Below are 15,620 nucleotides of genomic sequence, written 5' to 3'. Positions count from 1 at the left end.
AAAAGTGTGAGAGAGAGAAAGTAATAGATGGAGCAGTTAATACTGGTGGAAATCTTTGTAGCTCACCGTTTTGCCTTTGTTGTGTGTTCAAGCACGTGCTGGTTCATAGTGCACCCTCCAGTTTAGTGATCTGAAATATAGTAAAGAGTTAGTAATAGCATAGTACATACAACTGCATAAGTATATTTTTGCTTTATGTCTTTGTACACTCAGGATATTGTATTTCATCAACTTCCACTGCAAGGAGGTGTTTGTGCGATGTTTTTCTTCCAAAGTACTATACCCCATGCACTCCCACTGTATAGCGGCGAGTTCTCATTACTGCATACCCAGACTGTTGCATCCCATTGATTCCCAGAGACTGGAGCTGAGTGCTTCTTCTTGTGCACTCAGTGCAAAAGTGGCGCAAGGGGCTTGTAAATCTCCCAGTGCCCAGAGGTAATTGTACATTCATACGCAGTCAAACTCCTGCATACTACCCACTCTCTCCGCCCACAGGTGACTTGTTCGTTGTTTCAGAAACAAGCTTCTTTGCTCACCTTGTGCCATTGGCATGATTCAAAGAGGGTGCACCACGTGTATAAGCAGGCTTCTAATACTTTGTTAGGATGGCTACGCATCATCGCAAAATCTTCGAACGTTGAGCTTTGAAGGTGTTGGGGGGACGCCAATTTCTGAAACACAGCCTGTAAGATAAAAAGGAAGTTAATATTGTGCGTCATTTCTTTATCAAAGAAGAGAGGAAGTGAAAGAGTGACTGGAAAGAATATTCGCAGCTCACCTTTCTGTCACCGGTGTGTCTTTCACCACGTGTCGGGACATAATGCACCCTGAAGCTTTACATCTTAAAGATGGTAAAAGAAAGATGTTATGATTGGTAATTGTTACTATCTTAATGTGGAGTAGAATTACATTGTCCTTCCACACACCTTCCCTCCCGCATTTAAAAAACAACAATTTGTACAGTTCCAACTTGTTTAATAGGCTTCGATTTTTGTAAAATTACTATAGTAATAATGTGTTTTATCCGGTTGTGAAAGCAAGTGGTGCGCAGTGATACACTTGCTTTCAATCATCACAAGCGACAGACATTTGACCGATCATAAAAGCTTTCCTGCTATTGGAAAAAAATACAAATGCAATAAGATACAGTATATACGACTGCGTATGCCTAAATCGCTGCGCCGCCTTTTTGTATCCAGTCTGCTGCACCCCATCTACTCCCTCCGCTGCGCACTCAGGCTTGACTGCTCACCTTTTCGTGGACAGGGCACCTTCTACATCATGCAGTCCCGCTCTGCAACCAAGAAGTGTAGCATATGGTGTTGAGTCTTAATATCGCTATGGGTAACAACATACTTGCGTTCCCATCATTATTGCACGTTCCTCACCCGGTCAGTCCTTGTGGTACCACTAACTCAGTGACAAAAGAGGCCACGGACGTAGTGGTGGGCCCCACTGCTCTGTGGTTCGGATCTACATGAGGCGTCGGAACCACTAGGCCGGGCCATCACAGCTCTTGCGATGGGAGCAGCTCTAAAATGACATAGAGCACGTGCGCCCCGTCTTTTTTATTGGTAGTTTCACATGTGTAGTGACTCATGTGCTGGATGGATGTGGTGTGGGTGTATACCAGCCATGAGGGTGTGTGTGTGTGCTGTTCTGACAACTAGACCTGAAAGTATGACATCACTACAATAGAAATCTGGGCCATGTAGCGGTGTTGTGTGGGCTTGACTGACGTATGCCAGTGCTGCACGAGGCTGTGAACGATAACTCTGGAGCTATGGGTGTGGTTACGTCGTGAGTTATATGAAAAATCAACTGATTTGGGTGTCCGTATTGTAGTGCTGCAGTCCCCCAGGTGTTTCATGCAAATGTGTCATTATGTCTGTAAAGTTCTACAATATGGCTAACATGGAAGGTACGGGGTATCACTGACCTTATATTCATCCATATTTGCACACATAAAAGATGCTGGACATGACGTATTTCTGCGAATATGAATGTTTGTTGTACATTCAGTGGAGTGTTGTAGCTGTAGTAATACAGGGCTGTGAGAAGTTTAGATTGCAGTTTTTAGCACATGAAGGACAGATAATATATATACGTATGTAGTCATTCAGGTATACTGTTGAACCTGGTGCTGGAAATCATTGTTCGAGGCTCGGAGTCGCATCCACATCCTGTTATTGTAGAGTAATGACGTAATCAATGCATGCCTGAAAATGTACTGTAAATAGGATGCTCAAGTAAATTGTTGATATAGTTTTAGGTCGACTTCGTGCTATATAAGTATGCTAAAAAAAATAATGAAATAGCACACATTTATAAATTGACTATACAGTTTCTTTGCAGTATTGTAATGATCCACTTTGTACGTTCGTATTTGTAGAATGAGCGAGAGACAGTTATATAATCAAAGTTTTTGTTGTTGGCATAGGTAAGATGGTTGCATACACTATTTACAGCACAATATAATGTGTTAGGGCGCAGGAGCAGCATTTTACAAATATAATAAGTATACAGACACAGATAGGTAGTTGAAGTGGGTACGAGCACGAGTGCTTGACTCCATTTTATTACGTTGCTGTTGGTAACAAGTAGAATAGTCATCATAATATCATACACAGATATTCAATCATAAACGGTTTATGAATTCTGCTGTACAAAGGTAGGAGCACTGTATGTGAAATTATACACAGAAGATTCTATCATAAAGTGTTCATGAGTTGTGGTACACTGAGGTAGGGGCGGTTTTTGTAGAGCCTGTGATGATGCGTGGTTCAAGCAGAACGCACTGGTAAGAATGTCGTTTGGCAACTGAATTTTGCCTTAATAAGGTGGTACGTTTGGTGCTCAGTGTGTGCTCACCCTGTGATGATGCGTGGTTCTAGCGGTCTGTACTCAAAGGATTGACTGTTGTATACTAGACTGCATGAACTTTGAGGGGGAACAAAAAATACTACTATCAATGGTTATCAATTGCTTTGCAAACTAGTTCTAGTGATTGCTTCCCATAACAAATTAAACAATTGCATTTTACGCAGTGCATTCTAACTTTCTCAAAATGGGGACGTATGTTTGGTGGCAATGTTGAAGGTGATACCTAGAGGTACTTGGTATTGCTGGTGGTGGGAGTACATTTAGGTGCCTTCTTCTACGTTCTTTGTGAGCATAGTTCACAAGGTGCTTGTGCATACTAGCAGTGCCATAGGAGTATTTTTTGTTTGCGCCTTAAATAAATCAAGGCTAAATTCCCTACTGTCTGTAGTGTAGCTAGAAAGCTGAACTCAAGTTGTGAATCCTACTGTCCGCAGTGTACATCGAAGCCACTAGTCAGCACAGTTATAGAAGAATGCTTTTTCACTTATTTAAACAAAATCTGAATACATACAGTATAATTGTCTCTGCATTAAGTAAATCAAGGCAGAATTCTTTACTGGCTATAGTGTAGATCCACAGCTGAATTCAAGTTCTAAACCCTGCTGTCCGCAATGTAGATGTTAGGGTGGACTGCATCATCTGCACTCTTGATTGAAATGAAAGATAGAACATGTATAGAATACATTATTAAAATATGTATGTTTCAGGGACATTCAAAAGGGACAGTATGTCTCACCGTGACATAAAACTGTTCACTCTTCTTTGCGATGATTTATGGTGCACTGAGTTAGTACTATCTTTGGCGCTGAGCTTGTACCTACCCTGCGATAATGCATAGTGCAGGGAGGCTGCACTGGGAGCAATGTTTTTTGCCTAGTGAATTCTGTCTTAATAAGGCTACGGGACGATGACTTGTGGTGCAGTGAGTTAGTGGTACCGAAAGAAGTCAGCGTGTGCTCACTCTGCGATGATTCGTAGTTCGGGGATGTCGCAGTGGTATAATATCTCTTGTCTACTGGAATTCGTCGTGTACAATCGCCATTCTACATGAATCGTGAGCCCTCACAATGTAGATCGAAGGCAGTCATCACTGACATCAAGAAACTCTTTTTGTCGTATCTTTTAACAAAATCTGAGGACACAAAGTACAATTATCTCTACCTTAAAAAAAATCAATGCTAAATTTCATGCTGTTCGTAGTATAGATTCAAAGCTGAATTCAAGTTGTGAACCATGCTGTCCGCACTGTAGATCGTAGGTAGTAGTCAGCAGAGATATTGACAAATGATTTTTGTCACTTATTTTAACAAAATCTAAACACATACAGTACAATTGTCTCTGCCTTACATAAATCAAGGTAACTTGAATGTTGTCCATAGTGTAGATGGAAAGCTGAATTCAAGTTGTGAACCCTGCTGTCCACAGTGTAGATCGAAGGCACTAGTTGACACAGACATCGAGGAATGCTTTTTTGTCATATACCTTAACAAAATCTGAGGACACAGGACAATTGTCTCTGCCTTAAATAAATCGAGAATTAATTCAATGTTGTATTCAGTGCTGAATCGCTTCTTGTATCAAGTGGTGAACTCTGTTAATCGCAGTGTACATTTGAAGGCTGTAGTCAGTACAGACATTGAGGAATGTTTTTTGTCGCATCATTTAACAAAATTGTCTCTGCCTTACATAAATGAAATCTAACTTGAATGCTGTCCGTAGTGTAGATGGAAAGCTGAATTGAAGTAGTGAACTCTGCTGTCTGTAGTGTAGATCGAAGGCAGTAGTTGACACAGACATGGAGGAATGCTTTTTGTCACTTATTTAAACAAAATATGAAGACATCTAGTAGAATTGTCTCTGCATTAAATAAATGAAGGCTGAAATTCCTACTGTTCATACTTTAACAAAATCTGAGGACATAGTACAATTGTCTCTGCTTTAAATAAATCGAGACTGAATTCAATGTTTTCTGGAGTGCTGATGCGCCACTGGTATCAAGTTGTAGACTCTACTGACCGCACAGGAGATCGAAGGCAGTAGTCACTTATTTTAACAAAGTTAAGGACATAGAGTAGAATTGTCTCTGCCTTTAATAAATGAAGGATATGTTCAATGCTTGCGTAGTGTAGATCCAAAGCTGAATTCAAGTTGTGGACCCTGCTGTCCACAGTGTAGATCGAAGGCAGTAGGGCCTTCGCTGTGGCAGAGTCTTTTCTCTTTGCCAAAGTAAACCACGGCCAAGGCGTAGGATAATTATTTATAGTCTTACGCTGGAGTTGAGTACGTTGGATCAGCCCACTCCACTTCTGTTTCAAGGGGGGGGGACAACATAGCAACATGACTGAGATATTCCCCAGAGTCTGAGATAATATGGTTGCGTCCACTGTGCAGTACACACATATCAATGGTATATCTACACACGGAAAAGTTTTTGGTTTCTATAGTGAGTTGTGTAGATCATTTCACCGGTAGTCTTGGCAATGTGTAAATTATTGTTGATGTGCGAGTTCCTTTCCATATACATAGTTGATTGCCACATCTCTGAACATTGAGCTAGTGTGCTGTTGATGGGACATATTATTTTGGGAAGGTGCATTGTCCTGTTTTGCGCTTCCTCTCAAGTAGTAGAGGGGGAGGGGTCAGGAGGGGTAGTTGTAGTGGTGGTGGCGCTGGGTATTGTGATTTTGCTGGGTGTGGGAAGTGTATAATTAGTACCTCTATCATATATTGCTCCTTAAATATGGGTGTGAGTTGGATATAATTCACACAGTACATATTCGACGTCCTTACACAAGTTAAATGTTGATGTTAATTTGTTAGTGGTTAGTGGAACTATTGCCTTTTTTTTAGGTAGCATTGCAGATTTGGGTTCTTTTTGAAGATATGGGGAAGTGGTCAACATTATAATTAGGAATTGTCATTTACAAAACCTTTGAAATTCACTGAAGAAACCATAGGTTTCAGGCAGGTTATAGTTAGGAATTATCATTTAAAAAACCTTAAAAATTCACAAAAAAAACCATAGGTTTCAGGGGCATTATAGTTAGCTGGACCTTTCACTCATACAAAACCATTGAAATGATGTAATATATGACATCAACACCAGTGGATTGCAGGCGCGAGAATTACAGTTAGTACAACTAACTATAACGAAGGGATTTCTATGGTTTTGTATGAGTGAAATGTCCAGCTAACTATAACACCCCTGAAACCTATGTTTTTTCAGTGAATATATATAAAAACATTACCAAAGCCAATTATTTTGACGTTTGCAAGGGGAAAAGGTTTCATAAATTATAACTAAGACACACAGCTCCAGAAAAGCTTTCTAAGCAACAGCGTACACCTCCAGCATGCAAAGAAAAGGCAAAGCCCAGATGGCAGCAGTTCCAACATCCTATTTACACACAAGTACAGAAAAGTATGCATCTAGTTGAATCACTGCACATTTTCCTACAAACACATGCAACAGTCAAAGCACCAGTGAACACTTTCCTCACAAGCTCAACTGGATCAGCACAAGAAGCAGCAGCAGAAACATTCATACACACCCACACCCCACACACACCCCCACCCATCCCCGTTACAGTATTGGAATCTGTCCTTTATAATTCCTTCTCATACACAAAAAAAGGGCCAGAAAATGAAGTACCAGTATGTTATGAAAGACACTCACCAGAAATCCATGGTGTGCAGAATTGAAGGTTTATTTGACTTCACTCAACTCAAGCATAGTCATCCCAAGATGGCATGTACAGTGAGGGCTCCACTCCCAGCGTGTGAAGAGTGTGCTGGGTCCCTAGCATGCACAAGCCCCATAGCGCAAGCTATCGAACTTTGTTTGACAATGCACAAGAACATCTCCAGCACTAGAGTTTGTCAGGTTTCGTTTGTTGAGACACAACACGAGCATTATATGTACAATGTATAACATATGTATTTAATGTAACCTCCATTTTGGAATTGGGTTACAGTTACTTTCATAGAATGACTAGTGTGACAGCTATGATACACACAGCTCAGTGAACAAAAACTTGACAACGAGGCAGTAGTGATGCGCACACCATGATGAAACTTCAATTACTCACCTGGATCGATAGTGACATGCACACAGTTCACCATGACACATACAAGTACTTCATTTTTTTTCTTTTTCAATTATCTCATATTTCTTGTTCTTGCCTTCTTGTGTAAATTATATGTATACTCTAACTACCTTTTACTAGTATAGAATCAAATGCAATCTTAACACCACCTATATTTCTTTCGCATCCCGAACCACCACCCATAGACTGGGAAGTTGTGTAGGAATGTTCAAAAATTGTATCAAATAATTAGATAGACAGGATTTTCGTTCTTCAAGAAAAAAGATGCATTGCTATTAAATACCTTAGGCAAAGAAAGTCAACATGTTTTTCAATAATTGCCAGCAGCTCTGGAACCTAATGGCCAACCAAATCAAGATATAATACAAACAAGCAAGAAACGGCTGGAAGTTAGGTTTGCAAAAGAGGTTACCTTATTGATGACCAGATACAAATATTATACTCAGCAGCAGAAAAAATAATGAAGTGGTGGATTAATGTTTAGCCAGATTGAGAGAATTATCTATGAGATGTCAGTTTAGAGTCACAGTTTAACAACTTATTCGTAATCAACTGATTGGTCAATGCAAATGTAAAAAAGTCCAAGAAACAGCATTTTCAAAATTGTCAAAAATATCAGAGATTTGCAGGAAAGAAATGGAAAAGGCAAATTAAGTATTGAGGGCCCGATTCACAAAACCAATCTGAGACAAAATCCTAACTTTATGACTTTCGGTATTCACAAAAGGCATTTAGGAGTAGTAAAGTTAGGATTCCTAACTTTACTACTCCTAAAGGCCTTTTGTGAATACCGAAAGTCATAAAGTTAGGATTCTGTCTCAGTTTAGGTGAGGTACAGTTAGGAATCCTTGGCTGGCTGTCTTGAGCTGGCCAAACACTCATGGTCACTTTGAATGTTCCCCACCAGGCTGCATTGCACAGCCTGGTGGGGTACACGCCCAGTCTCCCATTCCCTGTCTGAAGCACAGCGCTCAGACCAACCACAACGCTGTATTGCAGCGTTGTCATTGGCTTAGGGGAGGGAGCCTTGGTGCTTCCTGTTTCCAGAAGCTAAGGAGAGACAGGGTCTTCAGAAGGGATCAGGATGGCGGCCAGCAAAAGGTAAACGTTCTTTTTATTTTTTTCGTTTCCGCCTCACCACCCCCATTCACTGCCAGCTGCCACTGCATAAGAATAAATGACACTATCAGTTCTGCTGTAGGTGCTGTATTTAAATCAAGTTATAGACCCTTCAGGAATAGACAGAACGCAAGGTGTTGCAGATGTACAAGTACCTACTATGGGCCAGATTCCCAAATATATATTGCAATTTATTAACATTGTAAAAACAAGGTGCAGGCAAAGAAATCATTCTGAAGACACGTGCATGAACAGAACTAAAATTAGGCCTTGGCGGTGAACTCTGCTTAGTTCATAGAGATTATCACAATCCGCCGTGCAAGTGGAGTTCAGAAAAATTCTGCTCTGCAGAGTGGAGTTTTATCCGCGCTCATGCATGTTAAGTTAGTGAACACGAGTGAGGAAAATCTTACTCCAGACCACCGCCTGGTGAGGTTTCCCAATGCGGGCAGTCACCACCGCTCACTTTGAGAAACCTTCCGTTCGCATTGGGGAAGCTGCTGCTCGAGTAGAACTTCTACTTGAGTGGCAGAATGAAGAAGTGCCCTCTTGCACTGCGCATGGACTGTTCATGTGGGACAAACACCTGGTGCTAAAAATGAGTGTGAACAGTGTGACGTAGTGCCCTCCGCTGCTTGTGGAATGCCATGTAGCGTGGTGGATTTTTTTGGGCAATTCATGGAGTTCCTCGTTGCGAAACTCTGCTAACTCCGCCCAGGCCTGACTAAAATAAGAGTAGAAGCTGTAGGTAGTGAGAAACCATTAGAAGAACTTACTGATAGAGTGTTAATCATTGTTAGTGATCAACAAGACAAGGGGTGGAAGTGTTGACTGAAAGCACATTTTTGATAAATGGATGGGTGGTAGAACATATAGTGGATTCTAGTTCGATGTACACTATTTTACCAAAAATATGTATAAAGAAGAATGGCCAACATCTGCACTATCACCTTACAGACATTTTCCCTGGAGGATCAAATAGAAACCATAAACATAGAAGAGTTTATGAATACCTCCATCAAATTTCAAGAAAGGGAAATTAAAGGTAAAGTGAGTATAGTGAAGGAAGGTCCACCAATACTTGAATGGGTGCATCAATAGGATTTTCATATGGTCATCAATCCAAGAGCAAATAATGGAGGTGGAGGAGGTTTTCCTAACAGAAATTATAAGAGGAGCAAAAGATGCTTTAGAAACATTTTTGGCTACTTGAAACGATACATTCACAAAATTGATCTAAAACCAAATTCTGTACTTGTACAACATAAGATAATAAGACTTCCTATTGTAGCTCGGGTAAGTTAAAAAGATGTTGCATGAAATTATTAGAGGAGGGATAATGAGAAATTTCCTAGTTCACACAAAGGAAAGTTTCAATTCTATTAAGGATGCGGAGGCGAGGATTTTGCTTGTCCTTTCTCCATTTTATTGGACAGCACGTTATAAGAATAAAATAAAAATATACAACATCCATGAAACTACCCTAACCAACATGGCCGCGGTAGTCATGGAAACACAGTAACCAATCATAGTCCATACGACAGCATAAAGGTATCCCACGTCAGTAGTCCTTCCTCTTTCGTTGCTGCCGCTGGGAAGAAGACCTCTACCCTCTATTCCGTTTTCTGATTGGAACCTAGGGAAGAGAAATAATAATAATATCTCGTCCAGAACAATGTAGAAAAGAATCAAACACATTGTAATGGGAATGATCAAAGACAATTGCAGTAAAACAAGATAATTCAAGTAGAAACACATCAATCAATGTACATCAAAACATAAGAAAAAGAATTACTCCCTTTGTATGAAGAAACAATACAGGAATCCATAAGTCAGGGAGGGAAGGCTAGATAAAGCCGGGTGGGAAAATCCTCGCCTCCGCGTCCTTAATAGAATTGAAACTTTCCTTTGTGTGAACTAGGAAATTTCTCATTCTACGTCAGGAAGCGGAGGCGAGGATTTTGCTTGTTTAAAGCTTACTCACCACCAAAGAAGTCACCTCATGGATTGGCTTAAAATAAAACTTTTTAAAAGTTGGATCCGAAGACCAATCCGCTGCATTCTTAATATCTTCCAATCTGCCTCCAACCTGGACAGCTTTGGAAGCCATAGCACCTCTAGTGGAATGAGCACCGAAATTTGTAATGTTATTACCAGCCTCAGACATAATCCACCTGACCCATCTAGCAATGGTGGGAGAAGAAACTGCTTTGAAAGGTTTCTTTATTGCAATTAGCAATTGTCGCTCGCCCGGAGGGCGGAATTCCAAAGTGACATTCTCATAAGTTTTGAGGCAACGAACAACACATAGTTTAGGTGAATCCGGAAAGGCAGGATAAGATACTGACCTCGTATTGCACTTAGTTCTTCTTGAGACAGTAAAAGTAACTCCTTCAGGAGTAAAGACTCTGGAAGAAACATCAAGGGCACGAACATCGGAAGCTCTTTTGCAAGAGATAAGACAGAGCAGAATAGCCAATTTAGCCAAAAGTTCCTTTCGCGAAAGATACTCGTTATCCTGCCAGGATAGAAGAAATCGTAAAACCACATTCACATCCCATAGACCGGAATAACGAGGTTCCGGGGGACGAGACAGACGGATACCCTTAAGGAGCTTGCAAACCCAGGGATGTTCTCCCAGCGGAGATCCATCCACCAAGGCATGACCCGCAGAAATTGCTGATCTGAAAGAATTGATAGTACAGTAAGCAAGTTTATCGTGAAAAAGTTTAGCAAGGAAGTTTATTACCTCTGTTACAGAAGAGCCCACGGGATCCAGGTGTTTTGCCACACACCAACGAACCCATCTGTTCCAGGCAGATCGATATCGTTTAGTGGTACTAGGGGCCCAGGCTCGCTGAATAAGGAGTTCAGCATCTGTCGAAAGCGAATCGTAAGACCAACGTCCCCTGAAATCCTTCAGGCCATGAGACGTAGATGGCCTTGGAGAACCAGAGGATGTGGATGACCCAATGGATCCGTCAGAATGAGGTCGAATATCGGCAGACGAAGAGGTCTGTCCCAAGATAACTCTAGAAGAGACGGGAACCAACATTGAGCTTTCCAAATCGGGGTGATCAATATTAGAGAGGCCCTTTGTCTGTGGACCTGGGCTGCTACCGTCTGAATGAACAGGAACGGTGGAAAAGCATAAGCTGGAAACCGGGACCAATCCTGTAGGAAGGCATCCACTGCTTCTGCTCCCGGGTCCGGTTTCCAGCTGTAAAACCTTGGAAGTTGGGTGTTCCATCTGGATGCAAACAAGTCCATCTGTGGAAGATCCCAAAGATCCGAGATCATTTGAAACACAGAATGATCCAGTTTCCAATCGCTGGCATCCTGAAAATTCCTGGACTGCCAGTCCGCCACCGCATTCATCTCGCCAGGAAGATACTCCGCCATGACAGAAATCTGGCGTAACAGGCAATAGTTCCCGAAATCCTTCGCGAGATCCGCTAGGACTTTGGAATGGTTGCCGCCTAGGCGATTGATGTACCTGACTGCAGTCGTGTTGTCCATCCGAAGAAGGACACAACAAGAGACCCTGGTCGTTGTGAATGAGCGTATGGCGAACGAACCCGCAAGGAGTTCCAAACAATTGATGTGGAGGTGAAGCTCTTCCTCCGTCCACCTGCCACCCACCGAAAGGGATCCGCAACGGGCTCCCCATCCCTGTCGGCTGGCATCCGATTCGATCACCAGATCCGGACGGGAACCGAAAATCGCTTTCCCGTTCCAAGCATCCATGTGATCCAACCACCATAGGAGTTCCGAACGGGCTTCCATGGACAAAGAAATGAGTTCCGAATACGTGAGACCCTTGCGGAGATGAAACGCCTTTAGTCTCTGGAGAGCCCTGTAGTGAAGCGGGCCTGGAAAAATGGCCTGGATCGATGAGGACAGTAAACCTACAATCCTTGGCAAAAGACGTAGAGAAATCCGATCCCGACGAAGGACCTTGCGAATCTCCTTCTTGATCTTGGTAATTTTCTGAGAAGGAAGATGTAACGTCGCATCCGTCGTTCGTATCAGGAAACCCAGAAAAGTCATTTCTTGCTGAGGGACCAAATCTGATTTCTGGGCGTTGATGACAAATCCCAGAGATTGAAGCATAGATATGGTCACCTGAAGGTGTTGGAGGAGAAGATCCCTGGACTGATTCATAAGAAGAATGTCGTCCAAGTAAATTATTAGACGAAATCCCATGGTGCGAAGATGTTCCACCACGGGTCGTAGGAGTTTGGTAAAGCACCAAGGTGCTGAGGAAAGACCAAAGGGGAGAGTACAAAATTAATTTGTAGATCTGATCCCTCCAGAGAAACTGGAGGAATCGGCAATGAGGAGGGTAAATTGGAACTGAAAGATAGGCATCCTTCAGGTCCAAACGGACCAACCAATCGTTCTGTAGAAGGAGATCCCTCAAAAGATGGATGCCTTCCATCTTGAAATGTCTGTAAATTAGCCACTCGTTGAATGAGCGAAGATTGATGACTGGTCGGAAGCCCTTGTCCTTTTTCTCGACCAGAAAGATATTGCTGAGAAAACCGTTTGGATGAAGAGACGACGGTATAATGGCGCCTTTTTGCAGCATAGCTTGTACCTCTAAGTCTATGAGATCCTGTTCTGCGATAGAAAAAAACAGAGAATGAGGACGTGTTAGTTGAACGGGGGTACCGTAAAACTCAATGTGGAATCCCGAACAGTTTGAAGAACCCAAGGATCTGATGTGAGGGTTGACCAGGCTTGAAGAAACAAAGCAATCCTTCCCCCCAGACGAATAGGAGCCATGATGGAAACACTTACCGTTGAACCCTTTGGAGTTGAACTGTTTGCCACCACGTCCTCGGCCTTGTCCTCTGCCTCCACGGGACGGATAGAAGGAACCTTGACGTCCGTCATTCCAACCATTGTTCCTTCTTTGCTGCGCCCTATTGGGGCCTTGTTGGGACTGGCGGCCGGAAGAGCGACCCCTGCCTCTGCCGGCCCCGCCAAAAACCTTCTTCGGGAACATCTTTTTCATTGAAGCTTGAGCCTTGTCTAAGGCGGAAAAAGTCGCCACAAATTTTCCAAGTTCCTTGACGAAAGGATCACCGAATAAGGTGCCTTGTGCTACTGAACCCGCCTCAGAAGAGGATAATTCGCCAAGTTTGGGATCAATTCTTAACAAGAGTGACCGCCGACGCTCAGCAGAAAGAGCACAGTTGGCATTGCCAAGGAGGCAGACAGCCCTCTGCGCCCAACCCGCTACGTCCTCAACAGGGAGTGGCATACCAGACTCCTTGGAGCGCTGGGCAAGTTCAATGATCTTAGTTAGGGGACCAACAACATCCAATAACTTGTCCTGACAAGCTTTCCAGGACCTATCTATGCCTTTCTTAGGATCTTTGACATATTTAGCGAAAAAAGTGCATAATTTTGGGTCAATCTCAGGAGTGGCCGCCACCCTATTAGGAAGGGACGGACGGGGACACTCCGAGCGTAGGCGCAAACGCACATCCTGAGAGAGAGGCTGTCTAAGTTTAGCAGCTACATAGTCAGCTGTAGATTTTTCTGGAATCCACTCTGAAGAGCGGGGTCTGTAGATGGTGGTAGGATCAAACATGTCATGGGGAACTTGGTCACCCTCACCACAATCCGAGACATTAGCTTTAGGGCGCCAAGACCTACCAATATCTGACATATCCTCAGAGGATTCATCCTCGTCATCATTAAAATAGTCTTCCTCGTCTTCTACTCCCTCTAGAGGAAACTCTTCCTCCGGGTCAAGGTCCTGGGTGGAAGAACCACCAATATCTCCGGGTGAGTCATCCCCCCGGAAGGGTGCACTACTAAGCGTGCGCGCACTCTTATGGAAAGCTTCTGCAAGCTTGTTGAAGCCTTCCAGGTGCCCCGCGTCACGCTTTTTTGCCGTGCGTGGAGGAATATAATTTACTCCACTGGGCCCAGCCCCACTGTCCCCAAAAACCCCTGAACCAGATTTAAACACATGGGCGGACAGTTTATTAACACTGTCCTGCAGAGGGGCCAGAGCCTGAGCAATCGCTGAAGACAAGAGTCTGTCCACCTCAGCAGGAGGTGGCAATAAGGGCTGAAGAGGCTGCTCAGCATTGTCAGCTGCAAGGTTTTGTTCCTGACGAGACTGCATTTGCGCAGAAGACTGGGTACCCATACACAAAAAACACCCCAACTAAATATAAGGGGATGTTCACCCACAAAGGTACCCAAAAGTATATAGTAATTAAAGAGAAACTGAAGAAAAACTTCAATAAAAAAAAAATGAGTGACTGACTTGTGTAAAAAAGTAATAAATAAATGAATAAATAACAGTCACTATCCAATTCTTGCCGCTTAATAGGCAGCGTCCGTGTGGGGAAACGAGGCTAGGATACTTAAAAGTGAAGCGCAAAGCCTCTTAGCGTGCTTCGCCACAAGCGCGGTGAAAGCGCTGTGGAGAAAGTCGATCTGTGTCTGAGGAGCCGACACACGACTGCGCACGCGCGAAAACAAGACGCTCGGGCCAGAAGCCTACGGCGTCACGAGAGCAGCTCGAAGAGCAAATAAATGAGAAATACAGCGAAACCAAGCTGTCACAATAAATTTGATAAACTGCCACAAGAATAAGATAAGGGAAAAAAACGGAGACTTATCTTGTCAAGGCAGCAATGGAGAAAGAGGAAGGACTACCGACGTGGGATACCTTTATGCTGTCGTATGGACTATGATTGGTTACTGTGTTTCCATGACTACCGCGACCATGTTGGTTAGGGTAGTTTCATGGATGTTGTATATTTTTTCTTTTATTCTTATAACGTGCTGTCCAATAAAATGGAGAAAGGACAAGCAAAATCCTCGCCTCCGCTTCCTGACATAGAATTGAGCCTGTGGAGACTTTCAGTTGGATTTTACCAGTGGTCATCACTGAAAAGGCTCTTGGTCAATTAAGAATTTGTGTCAACCACTGTTCACTTAATTAAAACATTGTCATGCACACTTAGGGCCTTATTCCAAGTTTGGTGGTTCTAGTACCTCCAAACCTGCGGTTGCAGTTTGACTGCCAGGACCTCAGCGTCCAAACCACCCGATTCCGACCCTTGTGGTCATACCACTATAAGCCTGCAGATAGCCCGCCATCTCCACTAGGATCCTTGATCCCGCGGCAGCCACAGTGGTAAGAAGGACAGGAAATAGTGGTGTGCCAATGCCAGCACTTCAGAGCATCTTAAAAACTGCCTTTCTACTGCCCATTTCATGGCAGGGACCCCACAATTGGTAGGGGGGGCAAACAGGGCCTCTGGGTAAATCTGCGCAGAGGGGTTTGTGCAGGGGGGGGCACATGTTGTGCCCCCCTAGAAATGCACCGTTGTGCAAGCACAACACTGTGCAGTACAAGCAGTACACTTGGCTTGGCAGCGGTTCCACGGCTGCGGTATGACTGTTGGCTGTTCTCCTCAGCTGAAGCATTCTGCTGAGGTGGTACCACAGAAACTTAACCCCCTGCACAGCACATAT

General features: G+C 43.3%; 1 protein-coding gene across 1 annotated transcript; it reads right to left on the bottom strand.

Annotated features, from left to right (window-relative positions):
* Nucleotides 1–612: 612 nt before the first annotated feature.
* On the bottom strand, nucleotides 613–14,256 carry LOC144820300 (uncharacterized). The gene is made up of 3 exons (XM_078677881.1): nucleotides 12,915–14,256; nucleotides 12,024–12,734; nucleotides 613–686 (listed from the first exon to the last, which is right to left on the bottom strand). Exons 1-3 carry the CDS (start codon nucleotides 14,254–14,256, stop codon nucleotides 613–615), a joined length of 2,127 nt encoding a protein of 708 aa, XP_078534007.1.
* Between the last annotated feature and the right edge of the window lie 1,364 nt (nucleotides 14,257–15,620).

This window comes from Lissotriton helveticus, chromosome 2_1, assembly GCF_964261635.1.
Source record: "Lissotriton helveticus chromosome 2_1, aLisHel1.1, whole genome shotgun sequence".
NCBI classification, from domain to species: Eukaryota; Metazoa; Chordata; class Amphibia; order Caudata; family Salamandridae; genus Lissotriton; species Lissotriton helveticus.
The sequence above is the reverse complement of the archived record's forward strand: the minus strand, read 5'-3'. Positions and strand labels throughout refer to the sequence as shown.

What these genes read in the sequence shown, in the direction of transcription:
- LOC144820300 (XM_078677881.1), bottom strand. Translation starts at nt 14,256, where the DNA reads ATGCAGTCTCGTCAGGAACAAAACCTTGCAGCTGACAATGCTGAGCAG. An exon ending in CAACTCCAAAGGGTTCAACG is followed by an intron (nt 12,735 to 12,914) that starts GTAAGTGTTTCC and finishes TTTCTATCGCAG; the next exon opens with AACAGGATCTCATAGACTTA. An exon ending in TACGTCTTTTGCCAAGGATT is followed by an intron (nt 687 to 12,023) that starts GTAGGTTTACTG and finishes TTTATCTTACAG; the next exon opens with GCTGTGTTTCAGAAATTGGC.